This window comes from Cebus imitator, unplaced genomic scaffold, assembly GCF_001604975.1.
Source record: "Cebus imitator isolate Cc_AM_T3 unplaced genomic scaffold, Cebus_imitator-1.0 Scaffold18, whole genome shotgun sequence".
Taxonomy (NCBI): domain Eukaryota; kingdom Metazoa; phylum Chordata; class Mammalia; order Primates; family Cebidae; genus Cebus; species Cebus imitator.
Window position 1 is genome coordinate 19620886 of NW_016107333.1, and position 22947 is coordinate 19643832.

Sequence of the window (22947 nt, forward strand, 5' to 3'; positions counted from 1 at the left end):
TTCTTCTAGAGCCAAGAGAGGCTCCCAACCAGGAGAAAAATTAAAAAAAAAAAGACAGCACAGTAACTTCATGGTTATGGTTATATGTAAGTAGCAGGCGTTTATATATGTGTATTTGTGTATACACGTGTATATGATGTGGTTCTAGATACAGTTATGGGCCACATACCGTTTAATCAGTAATGGACTACTTATTACAGGATGAACCCTTTATAGTAAAAGGTATAGTATTTTTACTACACCTTTTCTATGTTTAGATACACAAATACTATGGTGTTACAATTGCCTATAGGATTTAGTACAGTAATGTGCTGTACAGGCTTGTGGCCTAGAAGCAAGAGACTACCAACAAAATTTTGTTAAATGGTTTGGATTTTAGAGTGGCAGTTTCTTTGCCTCCTAGGATCCTTGATGATTACTGTTCATCAGTCGTCCTTAGTTCCTGAGAGCGGTGCCATTCACATTTTAATAAAGGATTTCCAGGACTATTAAAAAGAATCTATACCTAGAAGTCTTGGCCAACTGCTAGATACCCTTTGAAATATGTAATCTTTCCTTCAGGTTTTCTTGCACTGGTAAAAATGAAAAGTATTAACAAATTTCATTTACTGTAGTGAAATTTGGGGGCAAAAGAGATTGTAATGAATACTGATTTCAAAGACTATATGTGCCACCTCCATATATTCATTTAAGAAAAAAACCTTAAGAATTTCTTGAAATGTTTTCAGAAGATTACCAGAAAATTGCTGTTATTTAATTTTATTATGAGTATGGTATGAGGTGGGGAAACAATTAAAAATGGTTCCCCATCCCCACCCCACCTTTTTTTTTTTTTTTTTTCCCTGCTCTGCTTCAGGGTGGAACAGAGAGGCATGGTGTTGATTCATAATAGTGGGAAAACAAATGTTTCCCATCCTTATTTCCTCCTCAACCCCATCTCTCAGGAAAGATACCAATCATCTGTTGAGACTTGGTTAAGTGAAGGAATTTTAGCCTTGTTACTTCAATTGTGTACTTCATGTTTCCAGTTATTCCTTTTAATTGTTCTGGCTTTCCTAACTTCATACAGAAAATTGAGTTGTAACCTTATATCCTCTGGGCAGGAGACTTGATTCCTCTCTGGAAAGCTAACTACCTCAAGAGAAGAGACCTACAGATACTTATAGTCAGCTATTCCTCAGCAAAAGAACAATCAAAATGATCCTGCCTTCTTTGAGGGGGTTGGGAAAAGGTCTCACTGTACTCATGGGACTTTTACTTATGGAGACAAGAGATGACACAGAGAAGCTAATGCTACTGAAAGAATTTAGTACTTATTGTTCCCAAGAGGCACACCATGCCATACAAGGCCACAAGGGAAACACCAGTTTGGTTAGGAGAGAAAGAAGCGAGGGGACTTCTTAGGAGCAACCATTACTATTTTTATAGAGTTACAGTACTTTATATTGAATTCACTGAGTCATATTTTTCCCCCTTTGGTGCAGTAGAAATTAGGTAAACCTCAGTCATGAGTCTTTGCTTAGTTTTGCACACTTTTATTAGCACTCTGTCCTCTTCATATAATTGCCATCTCCGTTTATATTTTTTGAAAAGCAGCAAATGATGCCACTATCAGCTGCTTCTAATTAACCTCCCCTGACTGTGTTTGTAAATGACTCAGCACCTGGACTTCTTAAAGTGGTCAGGTCATTTTGAATCACAACCAAATAAAATCACATAAAACTACTCTGAAGTTCAGCACCAACATTTCTTCCCGAAGCTTTGTTTCTAGAGTTCAAAATGATCATGCTAGAGCCTTTGCTATGAACTTTTAAAAAATATCTGGGCCACAAGTTATAAGCCAGTCAATCTAGGAAAATGGTTCATAGTGTTTTCCAGTATGAGAAGCCCTTTAAATAATATTAAAAACATTCTGAAGTACATTGATGATGATTGTGGTTGGACATCTAATATTCACTGAACAAACACATATACATTGTTGTGTGGGAAATTTAAAATAGGAATGTAAGTGAGCTCTTTTGGCTTTTTTCCAAACTCCAGAGCTAAATCTGAAGACGCGTAGTAGATATCAAGATGAGACATACCTCCATATATCTGGGAATGCCTTATTACCCTCTCAAGATTGCTGAGATCTCTAAAAGCCACTATCTCTGAATATGAGTGGAGAGTTCCTTGGCTAGGTCATTCCCCTCCTTCCTATTATGGTGTTTTGGGGAGGAAGTGAAAGATGGCAAGACACCTTAAGCGAAAGCCTGTTAGGAATATGTGAACAAGTTTGATTCTGGGGCTGTCTTTATTATCTCAGGACCCTAAGAGGTCATGAGTTCTAAGGAAAAAGAGGATTCTGCTAGTGGCAGCATGAATATAATTTTGAGAAACCTTGCAATAGTTCCATATTCTCCCAGGTACTTGCCACCAAGTTTGGGGAACAATGACCCAGGGTTACATGAAGACTATATATACAAAAAAATACATCTTAGTTATCGTGGTAGGTGGGTGTAATGATAGGAAGAGAAAGAGGTCAAAAACACTGACAGAATTCCAGAATTGTTCCCTAGTTTTGGGATTTAATGGATTTGTGGATTAAGTCCAGGATGAGGTGAGACCTCTGAAAGCTGTCTATATAACCACATCCTGTACTTGCTCAAAATCACATGCCAGGAAAATCTTATGAGATAAATCCATATTAGAGCTCTACAGATTTCAGGTGAGGGTTAGTCCCACAAATTTTCTCTTGGGATAGGTAATTTGGAGAGAAATGCATTATTAGCTGTTCACAATACAGCTTGAGGTGCTAATGTCCAAATCACAGGAGAATCAGCCCTATAGAACATTTGGCAAAGTATACAAAATTCCAAAAAGTCTAATACTTAATGAAAAAAAATTTTTTTTTGTTGGCTAGAAACCAAAATGAGCTATTACACAACAATTACAATGAAATATATCAAGTTATTCTATTTGTAATAAATACCTAGTTTTAGTATTAGTGGAAGAAAATACTAGCAATTAACCAAAGAGACATTAAGATGGTAGAAAGTTCATTAAAAAGTAACTTATATTGGTCTGATTTAAACTTAATGTCAACTAAGACTATTATGGTAAAAGGTGACTTTCTAAGTAAAAATGAACCAAAATGAACTTATCTGGTTAGACAGTTTCCACCTTTCTATCTTCTTTATCACTATGGTATAATTTATCATTAGTTGCGTCTGGCTTACTTTAGAGGTTAGTTGTCTGGAACTTACTTCCTTTTATGCTGTCTCAAAAACAGATTTCCTAAAACAGAATTAGAAAGCTCTTACTTAAGATGGTTGCAAAGATTAACCTTAATTTTGGCCAGAGTTTAATCCTGTCTGAATTTGGCTCAATGATAGGACAACAGCTGTGTTTATAAGATCAAAGTTTTATGTTAAACCACCATTAGAAGCAAAGATGCCAGCAGCATTTATTGTCTTTTACTACATAGAAATAGAAACCCAATTCATTACAGTATTATAAATGCAGTTGGTAGAAATGAATATTTCATAAATCTTTAAATCAAATTGTTTGTAAAGGCTGAGAAACTTGGTGGTCTCCTCATTACTTACCATTGTTCATGTGGATTTTATAAGCTTACATTAAGTGTTACAAGTCTCAAGGTAGAACATCCTGTCAAAAATTAGTTCAAAAGGCAAACAGCTATATAACAAAGACATAAGTTGCACAGAAATAAGCTGATCCAAGGAAATTTTCAGACAGACATCACTTGATCCTACATAAGGGCAACAATTTTTTTTTAATTAAGGTAGTTCAAAGAACAGATGAAAAGGTCAGAAAGTAGATTAAATGCTTTTGATTTTCCATGAAATCTGTGCCCAATGCATGCAAATGGAAGTGCTTACGAGTTTGAGTAATGGATATATCATAACATGTGTGTTTTTTTAGCTTTTGTGAAATGAGATCTTCAAAGCTGATACATTAATTATTTTGTGGTGTTGTTGTGATCAGGTAACAAATGGTTGCTATAAATTAAAATCATGTTAATAAAAAAGGTCTACTCACATTTTAAAGGGCATTATTTCTTTAAATGTGTAATTAGAAACAAATGTTAATTGTTTTGAAATTCTTTTCCAATGCCTGTTAAGATAACTGTTTTTGAATCAGCAAGGTGTTAAAATTAAAGAAACAGAGTGTTCTCTCCTGTCCTTTTTACTGACCACACAGTTTGATAAAGATATATTGGAACACAATGCTGCTTCTGAGGACCTGACCAAGCTCTCAGGAGGAGTGTGTGGAAATGAATAATAATTATCACTTTTATTTGGCAAATTTTATTTCAGCCCAGAGCTAAGGCTACTACTTCTATGGAATAGAAGTAAAAAAGTAAAAAAGTAAACTGAGTTTAACTTTTCGAGGTATAGAAAAACATGAAAAATAATCTAGAGCCATACTTTTTCTCTCCTAAAAACTATTAAAATCAGTCTTGGGCACAATATTGCCTCATAACTTCCCAATCTGGGACAATGTCAGGTTTTGGACAATTACAAAAAAACAGACACAAATGTGCAAACCAGATTTCAATTTCTTCTCCACTGACATGAGATTTAAAACAGCAACAGAAACATTTCTGAGTCAGTGTCAATACGCAGTCACAAATTACCAAAGTAAGAAACAAATTGGAGTGCATGGGTGTGTGATTTTGTGTTTTGGCATGGGAGAGATATTCAAATATTCACAACATGGAAGCCAAATCATAAAAATGAAATGGAACTTATAATCCCATCATTCTGAAAAAGTAGGATTTAGCTCTGACATCTTGCAGATTTGTGATATCCTGACTTTTGCTTCAACAGTCCTAAATAATACAAGTTTTAGAACATAAGTACAACTTTCTCTCTTTGATGTTTTAAGTGAAGCATCCTTAGGAAAACTTAAATTACAACAGAAATTTAGACATATTTACAAACAAACATGGAAAAATTAAAACCAGGACACACAATGTGAAATATCTCATGTTATCATCAGGAATTAGAAGTGATGACCAGTAACTAATTCCTCATAAATACTGCCTCCTGTCTTAGTATAATTTAAACATATTTCAAAGAACAAAGTTTACTAAGGAAAAAAAATCACTATACAATTTCAAAATAAACAAAATAAAGTTTAACAACAAAGTGTAAGTTGGAAAATGGTCCTGTAGCCTACATTTACGATCTAAAGAAAGAAAAAGAGGTTAGAGTTCTCACTGCTTACACAGGATAAAGTACATTTCACTCCTGAAACTAACAGGTAAAGTCAACCCTCTCATTTCTTGAGAATGTCTTATCTTACAGATCACTATATTAATTCACAAATGGAACCACCATTTTCTTCTCTTTGAGGATAATATTTCCTGTCTTTTTCGCATAACCACATACAATCATCATGAGTTATTGTTTTCCAACACAGCTTCCCCTACTGCAAGATACAGAAGTCCTACTGGGTAATCTTTTTTTTTTTTTTTTTTTTGAGATGGAGTCTCACTCTGTTGCCCAGGCTGGAGTGCAGTGGTACAACCTCAGCTCATGGCAACCTCCGCCTCCAGGGTTCAAGTGATTCTCCTGCCTTAACCTCCCGAGTAAGTGGGATTACAGGCATATGCCACAACATCTGGCTAATTTTGTTTTTGCATTTTTAGTAGAGATGGGGCTTCACCATGTTGGCCAGGCTAGTTTCAAACTTCTGACCAAAAGTGATCTGCCTGCCTCAGCCTCCGAAAGTGTTGGGATTACAGGCATGAGCCACCACACCCAGCCCTATTGGGTAATTTCATCAGACAACTTTTTTATTTTGGATAAGCCCTTATTCCAGAGAACCCATTTCTTATACACCTAAGCCCAACATATTCAGCTCCCTAATTTCCATCCCTAAATAAAACCCACCACTTCCTACACCACTTTTTTGAAGTATATGACAACCATTTTTGAATACACTGGCCTTAGGGATGACTTTATTTCTTGGATATACTGTGAAATGATAATTTTTTTTTTAGAGTCACTATTGAAAGACCTTTGGCTATCCTGATACTTTTAGGAATCCTTGCCCCATCACAGAGACTCTTAAAGAGAACCATGCCAAAATTCCCTGCTCTTTGCTTTTTCCTTTGTTAGTTCAAAATCTTCTGATAAAGGGGTACATGAAACAATTTATATCATTTGGTTATAATATCTTACTGTATTAAATAATTGACCTGGAAATTGCTATGAAATTTTTCATCTGTACTTTTAAGCATGTAAAAGTTGAACCCAAACATCTACATGATTATAAAATTTCACTGAATTCTTTAATTACCTAGAACATTCTCCTATCTCTTAAAAATATAATGTTCTTGATTTCATAAGATAATTATTTTAAGACACCTTACAAAAACTTGAGTAAAAAATATTTATTGGCATTAATTAAACATAAATCTCTAAAACCTCAAAAATAAGACTTACTCATCTCTGAAATAAATACACATCTCTAAACCGTGTGACAGACACATAGTAGGTATTTTCTTTCACCTTTATTTAATCCTTACAGCAACTCCACAAAACAATGATTTCTATTTGCATTTTGTAAGAGGAGATGAAGCTACAGAGAGGGCATTAACTTACAGGAATGGACAGTTTGTCAAAATGTATTGAATTCTATACATGACTGATAAGCAGAACCATAATTTTATATGCTTCTGTCCGTATCATGATGTATCCCAAAAATGTGATACAGCTGTCTTAGGTAATGTTGATTTTTAATGATTTTTGAGAGGGTGAATACAGTTCCATTGCCACTAGGTCCCAGCTCAAAAACATTTGAGTTTCTTGGTAAGAACAGTGAAGATTCATAAAAGAGGCTGTTAAAAAGGCATCCACTACAAGTCATTTTTCAAGGTAAGTTTTATCCCGTATTTCAGATGTTCTAAGGCTGTTAACACACCTAGTCCAAAGGAATCTGCATAAGCAGAGTTGAGGAATATAATCAATTACATATTTAAGAAACTAAAGACCATTTTTTACATTGAGTATACATACACATATATATACTCAACAACCACTTCCAGAGTACCCTAAGAGATTTTTTTCTTTTAAGATAGTGTCGCTCTGTCACACAGGCTGCAGTGCAGTGGCACGATTTTGGCTCACTACAACCTCTGCCTTCCAGGTTCAAGTGATTCTCCTACCTCAGCCTCTCAAATCATGCTTGCCTAATTTTTTTATTTGTATTTTTTTAGTAGAGATAGAGTTTCACCATGTTGGCCAGGGTGGTCTCAAACTTCTGACCTCAAGTGATCCACCCCCCTCAGCCCCCCAAAGTATTGGGATTACAGGTGTGAGCCACTGCACCTTGACTTTATTCTCTTTTGATATGTTTGTGACCCTGAGAATTAGAATTCTACACTCAAAGTATAGAAGACAGGATACACTTTGAATACTCCTTTTTTGATAAACTCAAAAGCATTACTTTTCCTTAGTCATCTCTTCTCTGGAGCCGAGCTGCTGAGTCAATATATAGTTTTATAAGACGATTAAAAAAGATATATATGTATACACACAAAGAACAGAGTAGGAAAATAATTTTTCAAACCATGAACATTTTATGTAATAAAAGCAACTGAGACATTTTCTAAAGTATACAGTATATTTGATATAAAAATAAGAAATTCTTCAAAATGTGTATTAAAAATACAAAGTTTGTGACTCTAAGGTACAGAGAAAACTTTATACTTCAGTCACCCAAAACAACAGCTTGTGGTCTCCTCCAATTACACACAGAGGGAGAGTTCGATGCCAGGAGAGGCCAGATCCAACGGGTACAGAACCCACGAGGATGGGCTATAAAATATGTGAAGAATTCAAGAAGCACAATAAGTCCCCAAAATTAATACATCAAAATGACTTTCAAAAATATGAAATGCGCTGATAAATTATCTTTGTAGCAGAAACAAAATTTAAAAATATTCTCCCTTACAGGTGAAATACACATTATTGATATGCAGCTGGAATATGGGATACAATCCATCTATGAATAACTGACACAGTCCAGACTCCATTTTGCTGTCTACACCAACCAAATAAGCAAAATTAATGTATTTAAATAAAGAAGAAAATATAAAAGTGACAGAAAAAATAAAAAGCTTCTTACATGAATATATTGGCCAAAAAACCTGTTGTCACTGGTAATGTAAACATCAAAATACACGCAAAAATCAAAAACAAATTAACCACCTTTTCTTGCAATTTAAACAGAAAACAGATACAAATGTTTTTAGTTAACAAATTACAAATTTAGACCTACGAGTGGAAAAGTCAAAAACACAATTTAGAAAAGCACATATGTTACAAAACATTTCCACGTTACCTGAGGATGTCCTAAATGATGAATTTGAAACTGGCTTGCCATTTTGCCAGGATAACCAGTGGTTGCAAACAGATTTTCACTAATTGTGGACCACCTAAGAAATAAGGAAGCATGAAAGTAAGTATCGTATCCTACAGATAACTACAAGCTTTTCTGAAGCTGGTGTTTTCTTTTTCTTCTCTTTTTTTTTTTAAAGAGACAGGGTCTTGCTCTGTCACCTAGGTTGGAGTGCAGAAGTGCTAACAAAACTCACTGTAGCCTTAAATTCCTGGGCTCAAGTGATCTTCCCACCTCAGCCTCCCTAGTAGCTGGGACTACAGGTGTGTACCATGAGGCCCAGGTAATTTTAAATTTTTTTAGTTTTTGCAAGAATGGGGTCTTGCTACCTTGCCAAGGCAGGTCTCAAACTCCTGACCTCAAGTGATCCTCCTGACTTGGTCTTCTGAAGTGCTGGGATTATAGGTGTGAGCCACAGCACCTGGCCAGAAACAGGTTTCTTTTTGTATAAAGCCAGTGATTTTAATAATCCTAAATTTGTTCATATGTCTTTATAATTAGACTGGGAATTCCAGGAAAATATTCCATAAATATTTTCTCATACTTTAAATATTTATGAAGTGCTTATTTTGTGTCACTTCATTAAGTTCCAAAGTTACACAAGGTTAATACAGTTCTTTTCTTCACAACCCAAAGGGCTAACAGTGTGGGAGACGACACAAATAAGGCATCAAATATGACAGCCATTCTGTTCCTTTTCCATGCTAAGTGAACCCCAACTTTGTTCAGGGCACAGGGTGTCTAACCCCAAGGGATGAGACACATATTAGTTTAAGGCAGTCACAGCAATCTCCCATAAAAAGAGTGGGTTCCTTCTTCTCCTTTTTTTTTTTGTTTAATTGTTCTGCAAATGGAGTAATCCTCTTATGCCTGGAACTCTCACAGCCGTCCAGTGACTATGAAGCAACAAGCCCCAAATCCTTGCCACTGAGAATAGCAGAGGGAAAGGAAGAAAAGGGTCTGTGAATTCTTGATGACACTGATGAGCTGCTAAACAAACCTGGAGACTACCTACAGACTTATAAGTACCATAGCTCATTGATTTTAAAATTGATGTATACCTGCTCATTGGTGTATACTTGTTCACATCTCTAAAGTCAGGATGTATCTTATAATCCATGGCATTCTTACATTTAGTTGAACGTATTTTATTCTCAATAATGATATCGCCAAGTTCTATAATTTTATTGGGGATATTTTAGATTTGCTGGAATGCAGCATATTTTAGATTTGCTGGAATACAGAATATGCTATATTCCAGCAAACCTAAAATATCCCCAATAACTGGTTTTAGTCTCTTATTTGGTTTGGCTCTTACTTAAAAAGCAGAAATAATAGCTTAATGACCACACTATACAATGGAGTATTATGAAAAAGAACAAGGCAGATATGTATGTTAAGTGAAAAGTAAAAACATGTTGCAGAGATATGCTATCTAGCATGATTTCATTTAACAAACAGTAAGTTTATATACATGAACATGGGCTCCCCTACATTTACATCCTTAACAGCACAGAACAATCAGGAAGCATAATATATTCCAAATTGTTGGGGTGGTAGTGGTGGAGCAGTTACATGTTTTTTTGTGTAAAGAAAATATTTAGAAAACAAATCAACTCCTTATCTAGACCAAAAGAAAAAAGCAATGACTTAATTGGGAAAGTAAAATAACCACTTATAAAACAATCAGGGGAAAAAAAATCCATTGCAAAGGAGAGAACTACACAAGTATACCAGTGGTGGCACACAACATCAAAAGATCAAATCAAAGCTCCAACAAAAACAGTATTACCTGAATAAGCAGGCTCGATCCATGTGAACAGGTCTCTTAGTTTGAGGATAACTAAAAGATAGTATTTTGCATTTTATGAATTCTGTATTAGACTCAAGAAGATGAACTTAAACTAAGATTTAAAAGATATTTTCTCTTTATAGGACAGAATGTCCAATGTGTTTAAACTATAATACATCCTAAACAAGCAATCAGTTAAAACATGGAATACAATAAAGACATGACTTAGGACCACTACAGGGAACCATTATGCAACAGGGTTGGTGTTTTTTCCTATTTTCCAATATAAGAAAACATTGCACAGATCCACAGTTTCCTCTTTTGCACTGTCCTTCTGGGTTATTCCCAGAGTAAATTTGCATAGCAAGCTTATGTTAGGTAAAAATCCATAGATCTGGCCTTGTATAGTAGAGACTTCTTTTTGCTTGACAATGTAGTCCCAGGTGTAACAGGATGGCTGAGTGGATCATTTAGCAAAGTTACTTTTCTTCTGTAATAGACAAATATAATCAAGAAAGTACCTGGACCGAGTAATATCCCAAATTAACCAATCATTTCCTGCAACAGCTCCAACTTTGAAGGTGTTTTTTAAGCACCAGTGTGCTGACATTAATGGCACTTGTTCTGATTCAAGAGATAAAATAGCCTGTTGAACCATAAGATCATAAAACCGGATTGTTCCATTCTTCTCTGCAACCATCAGCTATAAGAAAAAAAAAAAAAGGAAACTCAGTTCCTTATCTCATTAACTATACCTGAGGTGTGAGCAGATTCACTGTTATATGGTAAAATACAGGGTTGAGCATTCCTAATCCGAAAATCTGAAATGCTCCAAAAACTGAAACTTTTTGAGTGACGACAGGATGCCACAGGTGAAAAATTCCACATATAAGCACTTAACACAAACTGTTTCATGTGTGAAATTATAAAAAAAAGTTATATAAAATTATCTTCAAGTCATGTGTATAAGGTATACATGAGACATAAATGAATTTCATGTTTAGACGTGGGTCCCATTCCCAAGATATCTCATGTATATGCAAATATTACAAAATACAAAAAAATCTCAAATCTGAAACACTGCTAGTTCCAAGAATTTCAGATAAGGATACTCAACCTATATTACAAATGGAGGATCAAATGTAAAGGAAGTAAGAGGCTATGTAACAATCTCCAAAAAGTTCCCTAAGATGAAGTGAAGAGAACGAGACAGAGTCTAAGTAACTTATCAGAGATCACACAGCTAGTAAGTGGTAAAATTGGGATTTGACTGCAGGCAGTTAACTCTTAACTCACTCTTAACCGCTTCTCTGTATTCTAGGTTTCTGAGTTCAGCAGTGATAGGATGCAACTGGTATTTTATGACTCTTAGTCTAGTAGGCAAGAAGGATCAAAGAGTAAAGAGCAAAAGACTTTAGAAACAAGCTAAGGCTTGGCAAGTTAGGCATGAGAACAGAACGGGGGAGAATGCACTTTAATGAAGGGAAGAATGCTAGAGTTAGTGAAATGAAGGGAAAATTAAAAGACCTGGAATAGTTTCTGTATAGGAAAAGAAGGAATTAAAGATGATTTTAGGATTCTGAGTTTATGTGATTTAAAACAGGGACTTTCAAACATTCTGAAGTCATGGTAACATCATAAAAGAAAGGAGATGGAGTAAGGTGGAATTTTAATGATAGGTAGGAGAAAAACTAAGTTAAAGCATATGGAAGAAAGAGATAAAAAATAATGGCAAGAAATTAAGCACTAAGATGTAAGTTTGGGGACAGAAGTTGTAATAAATGTTCTCACTTGTCATGCAGGTCATAGTTTTTAAAAAGTCTATTGTTACATGTGCTGATATTAACGTTTTGGTAAAAACTGTGACTATGCTTTAATTTAAGGAGACTCACTGCTCTAGGGGAGAAATGTAGGCATAAAACAAAATTTAGGAACTGGATGCAGAAATAAACCTATCAATTTAGTAAGTTAGAACATTTCACTCATGCACATATGCAGAGTATAATTCTATAGATGAAAGGCTCAATGGGCCTGAAATAAATTTCCATGAAATCCTAGGGTTCAGAGAACACACTTACATATAGTCTGGGGATTATCTCCTCTGTGAAAGCTGTGAGAAGATTTGGTTAATCCTTCTTCATGTCATTATTCTACTTAATAGATTTTTTGATTCTAAAACTTATTATTTGTACTGCTGTGTTTACATGTTTTCCTTCCTTATGTATCAGTATACAACTTAAGAGCAGGGACTTTGTTCATTCTTTTGTTCCCTATTACAATAAAGGGTACAGTGTAGGTGAGAACCCTTGAAGTAATTCATAAATATCCGATGAAAGAAAAGTTGGCAGAGTATAAAGAGAAAGGGAATATATACTCAAAGTTGCTCAAGAGGACTCAGGAAACGCAGCTTTAAAAATCAAACTAGCAGAGTTTTAAGAAGGAGGTGATCTGCAGTGTAAAAAAACTGGCTGAAGAATAAGAATGAAGGAAAAGGCCATGGGATGTGATGAAAATATTCCTGGTACCTTCTGAGAGAGTAGTGGAGACTGACTGAGATTGCAGAGTTAGACCAAGGGATGGGAAAAGAAGAAATGAATTTAAAAGATATAAGTGATGGAGTCAAACACTTAGAAATAAAAGGTGTGATGAACATAGTTTAAAATTTAAGGGGGAGGTGGAAAAATGGAATTTTTAAGAGAGAGAACTATGGAGCTGGGCTGCATGAGTGCAAATGCCAATTCTTCCACTTACTAGCTGTGTGACCTTGGATAATTTATTTAATTTCTCTGAGCCTTAGTTTCCTTATCTGTAAAATGGGGATAATCACAGTACCTATCTCGTGTTACCAGGAGGAACATACATGAAATGCTGACTATGGGCCTGTCAGAAGTAAGCACTGTCAGAAGTAAGCATGATTACTGAAACTTATCTTCTTGTGCAAACTTGACAAAGAGATAGAGAAAAAGCATGAAGATGGCCAGATGCGGTAGCTCAGCAATTTGGGAGGCTGAGGTGGGCAGATCACTTGAGACAAGGAGGTTGAGACCAGCTTGGGCAATATGGCAAAACTCTATCTCTACAAAAAGTACAAAAATTACCCAAGTGTAGTGGTGCACACCTGTAGCCCGATACTCAGGAGGCTGAGATGGGAAGATCACCTGAGCTCAGAACATGAAGGTTGTAGTGAATGAAGAATGCTAGAGTTACTGGAAATGAAACTATCAAGCATGGCCCTAAGTTGGCCCTGCCTGATAAGTACCAGATTAAAGGTGGGCTGATTGCGCCATAGTACTCCAGCCTGGGCAACAGCCAGACTCTGTCTCAAAAAAAAAAGTGTGAAGACTTTAGAGGACTGTAGGAGCCTAAGGAACTGCCATGAACTCTAGAGAATAGATGAAGAGTTAACTTTTTAAGAAAGATGATAGTGGTAACTTCTCAGATTCCAGGGAAAGATGCAATAACTACAGTGATGGCCAGGAGAAAATACTGGCAAATGAGAATTCTTGTTTAATGGCTCCTATCTTCCCAATGAATCAGCATTAAGGCTAACTGATAATAAAAACTTGTAGTGTATTTTTAGTATTTTAGAGAGCTTTATTTTGAAAAGGAATTGGACACTACTGTAGCCAAGACAAATTTAAATTTGCCTTATGCCACTAACAGTTTTGTTAACAGACTAGGGCTCACAAGTGTGGATGATGTAAATTTTTTTTAAAAAAACTGCCTACTGGGCCAGAAAAGGTGGCTCATGCCTGTAATCCCGGCACTTAGGCCAAGGTGGGTGGATCATCTGAGCTCAAGAGTTCAAGAGCACCCTGGGTAAGATGGCGAAACCCCAGCCCTACAAAAATACAAAAAAATTAGCCAGGTGTGGTGGCACGCACCTATAGTCCCAGCTACTCAGGAGGCTGAGGTGGGAGGATTGCTTGAGACTGGGAGGCAGAGGCTGCAATGAGCCGAGATCACATCATTGCATTCCAACCTGGGTGAGAGAGTGAGACCCTGTCTATAAAAAAACAAAAACAAAAGAAAAACCAAAACAAACAAACAAACAAAAAAACCCGGCCTACTGCTACTAGATCGTTGGAACACCAGTTTTTGTACTGAAATCCACTAAAGGTCAGGAAAAATGTAGTTTGAATAAAGGCCATCTACTGATGATGGCTGCCAAACAAAAACCTTAACAATTATAGAGAAACTTTTACAGTACAGGTTTCTAGACTAATCCAAATGCATTTATGCTGATTAGTGCCTCTGAGATGGGAAAAATCATTTATTTTTCTCCTCTATATATGTGATATCTTATATCTCTATATGTCTTTTCCATCTGATAAAAGAGAGTTAATTTATACATAATTACCTTATAAGTTTCCTCAGGATGCCAGCAAACACTCATGCCAGGAGAATGAAGAACAAAATGAGATGTCTGCACTCCTTCCAAGGTCCAAATCCTAACAAAATAATAACAGTATAATGTCAATTGTTCTTCATATATCATTATTAAAAAATTAAATTTCCGTGAATTTATTCAAAGCTATTAACTACAGATTATAAGGCAGACATCTGTACTTAATGTATATCTTTTAAAGAAAATTATAATACCACTTTAAAATAATATGAAAGTAGTATGAAGAATTTAAATTTTATCATACTCAATCATGGACAAAAGAGTCACACACGTTTTCCCTCTAATTAATCCAGCACAGCAACACTGTTACATGGTAATCAAATTAAATTATTTACATATTCTTTATTTTGTGTGCAAAATCTTGAGGTGTCTAGGTCACTAATCAGGTTGTCTGACTACTTTAGTAGGCATTTCAATTGACGATAATTACTACTGGGGTGCTTATAAACACACAAGCATGCATGCACACAGAATAACCACATACAAAAAAGATAATATGAAGTTATGAAAATTTAGCAACATGGCCATCTTCCATATTGCTTATTCCTTCTACCTTTAGGATTCCAAGCCAGTGGATACTTCCTATTTATACCTTTTGTAATTTGGCTTACTTTTCCAGTTTTCTCTCCCCAAATTGGCCATAGTTGATAGCTACCCAATTAAACCTGGGTTGAAAGAACAGCCATTTGGTTCCTCCTATTCTCTCTTTCCTCAATAGTTACAAATTCATAGTAACAAGGACCAGGTTTTTCACCAACATGGCTCTCCATTTCAATTGCTTTACCACCTGCAGAAGGGGGATCAAGACTCAGAAATTTGAGTCATGGCACTAAGTTGTGAGAGTTGCTATTCTTTGCCCACTGCTCCTTCTCCATACTCAGCCACTGTTATACTGCACTGGCATGTAGCACAGAGTAGAGCCGGTGACAGAAGTTGGTGGGAGGTTGGCAAAGTGTACACAGAATTATGATCCTTAAGAATTGAACTTGACTGGGCACCATAGCTCATACCTGTAATCCCAGCACTTTGGGAGGCTGAGACAGAAGATCGCTTGAGCCCAGAGTTCAAGACTAGCCTGGCGAACACAGTGAAACTCCATCTCTACAAAACATACAAAAAATTGGCCAGGCATAGTGGCGCACACCTGTAGCCCCAGTTATTACTTGGGAGGCTGAAATGGCAGGCTGATGTGGAAGGATTGCTTGAGTACAGGAGGTAGAGGCAACAGTGTTCCACGTCTGCACCTTTGCACTAACAGCCTGAGTGACAGAGAACATATCTCAAAACACCACCACCACCACCACCACCACCAAGAACCCAACAATAAAAAAGAACTGAACTCATTCACTGGAATTTTTCTTCTAGGCTTTACAGTTTACATCTCATTAGGGACCAGAAAAACAGGTTTAACCAATTTCGGGAATTTATTTTCAATGTGTAGGCAAAAATTTCATTTCAAAGAAAGTAGAATACATATAGGACAATGCTACTATTCTGTGCCAAAACACATTACTTCAAATACTCTTCTTTGTAGAAATTATTCGGTCTCCAAATACTGAAATATCATAGTTACATATAAACTAACACAAATGGTTTTCAAAATGATTATCTTTATGATTAAACTATTTAGAAGTATACTGTTCTCTTGCCAAATCAATACTTTTCATCTGTATTTATTATATAAGGGAGACAATTACAATTTAAGAGAGGAATCACATTCCCCAAGTTTATGCAACTATGTTTCACTCCCCACGATGAATCAGGTTATTAATTATGGCAACTGATTTAGTATTTCTTCTCTATTGCCTTTTGCAAAATAAAGTACTGAGCTAGCATCTATTTTACTAATATTGAAATAGTAGAAATTTGTCTTGAAAATTCTGCAAGTCTCATGAGAGGATGGTTTAAAACTTTCATTCTTTTGATCTTATTCTAATACGTATTTGATTTTTGTTGGCTATTATATAAATTAAGTAAATACATTCCAAAATATTTTCATGATTTTTCTTTCAAATGAAGGAAACAAAAGAGGGAGAAAATATGGATAAAAATACTAGATAAAAACTGGTCAGTTAATAAAGTGTATTCCTGTCCAATGAACCAAAGTTTTACCTAATTTTTAAACAGTATTTTATCCTGAAAAGAATAAGAAATTTAAGAAAAAACACAAAACAAAAAAATCCCTGACTTAAAAATGAGGAGGGTGATCCAGGTTACTTTACAAGGGACTGGGATAAAATGATTTATAGTTTAAAGTTATATGCTTATTCAATAATTCTTAGTGGTTACACAGTCCAAGTACTAAGTATGTAAAATATACCAAATTGGGCTAAAACTAGTTATCCTAACTAAATTAGCTACAGATGGTATAATTTAAGTTTTATTTTCCTTTTTGATAGATTCCTTAATTAAGTCCTTTTCAAATCCTTTTGTGGAGCTCAGCTCATTTTTCTGTGTCTTTACTACAAAAGTCATCTAGTTAATATTACTTACATGAGACAAAGTCACTTTTTTTTTGGATGTTTGAAGTATACCATATATAATAAAAGTATACAAGCCTTAAATGTACAATTCAAAGAGAATACACTCAAAAAGAATTGTGCCTACATCAAGAAACAGTATTTCCAAGACTCCAAAAGTTGTTTTGTGCTCCCTTCCAGTCATACTTCCTTGCTCTCTCACAAAAGGTACCCACACTATCCTGACTTCAAATGGCCTTGCTTACTTTTGCCTATTTTTGAACATCATAAAAATGATGTCCATTTTCATATGTTACGTATTTTCTTGGTCTGACTTCTTTTACTCATCATTAGGTTTTGTGAGATTTACCACCATTGGTGCATGTTGTTGTAATTTGTTTTTTCTTATCGCCTTATATAGTCTTCCATTAACTTAGTACAAAACAACATATTTATTCATTCTACTGCTGATAGACGTTTAGGTTGTTTCCAATTTTTGATCATCACCAAGAATGTTGCTAGAGGCTTTCCTGCACATGTCTTTTAGTGAATATAGAAGCCCACATACAATCACATACACAAACACACCTGCTGGGTACAAACCCAGGCATGGAATTGTTAGATCACAGCTTACACATATATTCAACTTTAGCAGGTAGGTATCATCAAATAGTTTTCCAAGTTGGCTGCACATCATATTTCCTTTTCTCCTCCCATATTTAATTACAAGTAGGAAAAGCCAAAACTTTCTCCTATTTTCTGACAAAAACAGTCTTAATCACTTAATGTGAATGGCAATGGGAACAGTTTTTCAGGTGGTCTTATTTTGTAAGGTAGATTTCTCAATTCATCTTTTTTTTCTTTTTGCATTTTATTTTCATATATCTATGTATGGACAAATGTACCTAAGTTTTAAAATGTGGTAAACACAATTTACAGTAGAATCTCTCTTAACTGACTCTGGCAGTTTTTTTTTCTTTTTCCCTCTATAGAAGTGATGGGAATGAGAAGGCTATTTCCTAATATGCCCACTTGTGCATTTGTGGTATGTGTGCAAAGAGAGAATATAGCTTCTTTGCTTAGTAAATCACTGTATGTGACGTAAACCCATATTTATTAATGTAATTACATAATATTATATAAACTGACAAAATACAAATGTGAAAGAGCTATTTCAATGAAACTAAGTCAATGCAATCTAACTAAAGATAACTTTCTAAAAGGAAAATAAACCTCACTCAAATTAGGTATGTGTGACAGTTATAAAAGACTAAATAATAAAAATTATAAAAATCTAGATGTATTCTGAATTAAGACTGCTTTTCTAAGTGCTATTTTCATTAAAGACATTGTATTCTGGTCATGCTTCATGCAAAAAAAAAGTGGTCCCAAGCCAATCAATGGACTCATAACTGAAGGAAAAAAAGCATTGGCCTAATATCAAAAGACTGGCAAATGGTTTTTAATATACATGGGTTGTATATTAAAATAAAGCAGGTAGCCATTCTTTTACAACAATTTCCTGAGTTTAGTGACCTTTTGTTATCTAAGAAACTTTTGGTCTAGACCATGTCAGATGATAGGATTTCTACTATAACAAAAAAAATTCAAAATTTGAAAATTCAGGTTTTAATATTTCCAAAATCATTATTACTGAAAACTCAGTTATAACCACAGAAGCACATTTTTCAGGAAAGTGGTGCATCACAGAAAAAGAAATGCTTTAAAAGCTCACAGCCAGCTGGGCACCGTCGCTCACACCTGTAATCCCAGCACTTTGGGAGGCTGAGGCAGGCAGATCACCTGAGGTCTGGAGTGTGAGACCAGCCTGAACAATATGATGAAACCCTGTCTCTACTAAAAATATAAAAATTAGCTGGGTGTGATAGCAGGTGCCTGTAATTCCAGCTACTCAGGAGGCTGAGGAAGGAGAACAGCTTGAATCCGGGAGGCGGAGGTTGCAGTGAGCCGAGATTGAGCCACTGCACTCCAGTCTGGGCGATAGAATGAGACTCCATCTCAAAAAAAAAAAAAACCCAAAAACAAAAAACAAAACAAACAAAAAAATAAAACCCCCCACAGCCTTCATAATAAAGATAAGCATATGAAAAGATGATAGACCATTTATCAAAGCATAAAAGTATAGAATAAATGCTATCAGGTTTAATTACCTTGGGCAAAACCTAGGATCTATATTAATATACATATGTACATATTTAAATGTTTGCAAGGGAAATTTCAAATGAAAAGCTTTTATGGCAAAGCTAATGTGCTGACGAATTAGGAAGCCAATACAGACTGAATCAAGGGGCACTGGGTAAGTACAGCATCACTGCTCAAGTGAAATAAAATGACAGTTTTCATCCAATTTGAACTGTAATAATAAACATCCCCATCCCTCCCAACATTGTGGTCCTAAATAGAACTCTTAGATTTAGCTGTAAAATGATGGGATAGAGAGCTATCCAGATTATGAATTATATTTATTTTACTTTTAGTATTTTATTGCTGTAATTACCGCTTCATTTCAGGCTGGGTCCTTTTCAGCAGAACGTTAAATATCCCTACCACATGGTATTTAAATGTTACTGTCACATTTAATTAATAAAAAGGTCCCATAAATTGGGCGTTGGCATACTGGGGATATCCTACATATTCTCAAAGGTCTTTTAAACGGACAATTAATAAAGAAAGATGTTATGTCTGAGGATTCAAAAGGAAATTTCCCGGTTAATCCTCTGTTCTATTTGTTCCTTCTCCCTTTTTAACTGGCAGCTCATTGTTTGCTAGGAAATTCATTTTTATTTGTTCCTTCTCCATTTTTAATTAGCAGCTCATTGTTTGCTAGGGAATTCATTGCAGAAGGAAATTTCTACTACCAAATGTTTTTTGACAACACAGACATAAGAAGGAATGGATGACATTAAATGACTCATCTGTATCCATTTGTCCCTAACTGGTAAAGCAAAAAATATCAACCACAATCTTTCTAAAAGACATGACTGGATTACATGAATCTGTATATTGATTAATTAAATAAGAAAGAAAGAAATAAGTAATACACAGATGCAGTTATAAGGATGAGTAGGCACTTTACAATGTCACTGGTACAGGAAATGGACCCTCAACATTCTTAGACAAGAGGCATATTTTTCACTGAGCTTGTGATAGCAAAACTAGATTTTCTTTCAGTTCCAATAAATCAATAACTAAGTTAATCAGGCTATGGATGATTCAAAGAAGGGTAAGCCATGATGTGTTTACTTATTAAATGAGTACACAATTAGAAAGAAAGATGGAACAATTTGTAAAAGAATTTAGTGCTAAAATATTTGGTTTTAAGTGCAAAAGGAGTTCAGAGATGGGGAATCATGTGACTGAAAACAAAAGTCTAGAGATTAGTCAAACAAATCTTTATAGTGGGTATGGTAGGTTAGAGTTGGTAAATAAACTTTGTCAGTTTATGGTTGAGACTATGAAGAACTTTGATAGCAAGGCAAAAGCCTTAAAAATGGAGACAACAAAATAGCAGTATAGCTGGAAGTAAGAATTTTGTAAAGGGTACTTTCAGTATGTGTGTCTCAAATATATTCAGAAAATAAGATTAGATTAATTCTTTTTTTTTAAATACTTGAGACTACTGAGCAAATAGTAGTAGCAGTAGTAGTTTTAAAGTACTAGCAGTACTAATGATAAAAGATTATTATTAGAAGTTTTACAGACTTCAGAATAAGAATTAAAAGGGTGAAAATGAGATAGTTGTACATGCTGATTATTTTACCCTTCTGAGTTGATAATAAAGGCTGCATGTACCTTGAGGGTAGAGATGGAAGGAGGTAGCCTGTTTCAAACTGATAAAGTTTCCACACCAAATATAATCTATTATACATCTTCATAAAGCTTTGGGGAGGGTAAAAAATCTTATCAATGTATATGCTGCTGCTTCATTTTGATTTCCTGTAATTGTAAACAAGTAGAGCAGAAACTACAACTTATTATCACAGAGGTGAGAAAATGAGGCTGTCTCAGAGGAAAATTATTAACATATCATTTAACTCATATAGACAGAAATTTTTGAAGGATGAAAATTAAGGAAATTTTGTCACATTTAAAAATAAACCTCAAAAATTAAACTCTCAACTGCAAAGAAATACCATATGGTAGTTTTCAAACAGACCATATGTAATGATTTCATCTTTAAGGAATTCAGAGTAGAAGGGCTTTTTCTTAAACTAACATAAGCCTTAACAAAAGCAACAGTAACACTATCCAGGAAATATCAGCATTTCATTTTTTCCAAGAAAAATTTTGATGAACTTTACAACTTAAAATTTGACTATATGCTGAATACTAAGGGAAAGTATTCCTTTATTATTTATATCAATGGCCTTTCAAAGTAAATCTGAAAACTGCTTATGGATATGATTTCCTTTTTTTTTTTTTTTTGTTTGAATTTTTTTTTTTTTTTTTTTTTTTTTTTTTTTTTTTTTTTTTTTATACAATTCACTTACTGCAACCACATGAGGGCCACATAAAGCAAGTTTAAATTACTGCAGTCACTGATTTAGTGATATACTTTATTAAGTGAGTTTTAGAAGACAAGAAACCTTTCCTGAATTTTAACTATAACACTAAAATAAATCATATGAATTGTTCTGATTATACTTTGTACCTGGGCGTGGTTTATGAGCTCCTAGACGTGGATTACTTCCCAAAGAATGCTTCATTTGCCCACCTTCAGAAGGCTCTCAGTTTCCTTTCTTCTGTTTCCCACAAGCACTAATTTTAAGTACACTGCATATTTTGTGATCCCAAATGAGGTGGGGGTGGAGGAGAAACACTCCACCTTAATTATGGATCTTAAAGACTTGCAAATGTACGTAAAAAGAGGTAATATGAAAAACACATGGGTAGCATGTGGTACACAGAAGACATTTGATAAAAATCCGTTTTCCTCTTATAACATTTTTCATAAAAACGATACTACTGGCTTAGTGAATAGCTTAGGTAAATTTAGTATTATTACCTTATACAATGATTTGGTTACATTCCTAAAAAAAATCTTATTCTTTATTTTTTATATACCACCCTTCTCTCATTTTTTAAAAAATGATCCCCGTTATAACATGACAATTACAGCTATTCCACGTTTTACAGAGGAAGTAAATGGCACATTGTAAGCACACTTACACTATATTGAACTAAAAATTCCCTTCTAAAAAGAAGTCAGTTTTCTTTCACCATAAATTTTTATCTAATATTTTAAAAGATTATTGAGGGATGGGATTTACTACTGATATCCTCTGTAGTTCCAGTGAGTACTGGGGTCTTATATTTCTTTTGTATCTCCCAAGTACTAAATGTTGGCTATACTAAAAGTGTTTAATAAATACTTATTGATATGACTTGTTCTTACAGAATGGTACTGTTTCTAATATACAAGAACATCTGTTATTTGGCACAAACTGGGAATGAGATGTTCTGTATTAGGGAGTTTTTAAAATAATAAGCTTAACCCATAAATACTTAAATGACACTTTTACCTTCTTTTGGAAGTAGGAGATAATATTTTTTTCTAAACGAATATGCACTTTTTAACCTCTCAAATACTGTGATAATTTTAGCCTTCTTTCAATGACATTACGTCATAAATATGAACATCAGTATTTATATTTTTCTGTGCATATGCATATACAAACACACAGATAAGCATCAGTATTTGTATCATCCTGTGCATATATGTGTATATACATTTATGTATATATGTGTATATGTGTGTGTGAGTGCATTTGCATATGACAGACATGATGAGGGATCATAAAGAAAATGGTGTAGAATATGAGGCCGAATGACTAGCAACCCCATGCTTTGCTTGG

At 34.8% G+C, this 22947-nt stretch overlaps 1 protein-coding gene across 1 annotated transcript in view; it reads right to left on the bottom strand.

The window, feature by feature from the left end:
* Positions 1-6508: 6508 nt before the first annotated feature.
* Positions 6509-22947, bottom strand: part of NUP37 (nucleoporin 37) — a 44527-nt gene continuing 28088 nt past the window's right edge. Inside the window, exons 6-10 of the mRNA XM_017516814.2 lie at positions 14565-14655; positions 10726-10907; positions 10205-10255; positions 8356-8449; positions 6509-7829 (exon numbers count right to left, since the gene is read on the bottom strand). Coding sequence (XP_017372303.1) covers positions 7716-7829; positions 8356-8449; positions 10205-10255; positions 10726-10907; positions 14565-14655 — 532 coding nt within the window. The 3' untranslated portion in view covers positions 6509-7715. The remainder of the gene's footprint in view (positions 7830-8355; positions 8450-10204; positions 10256-10725; positions 10908-14564; positions 14656-22947) is intronic.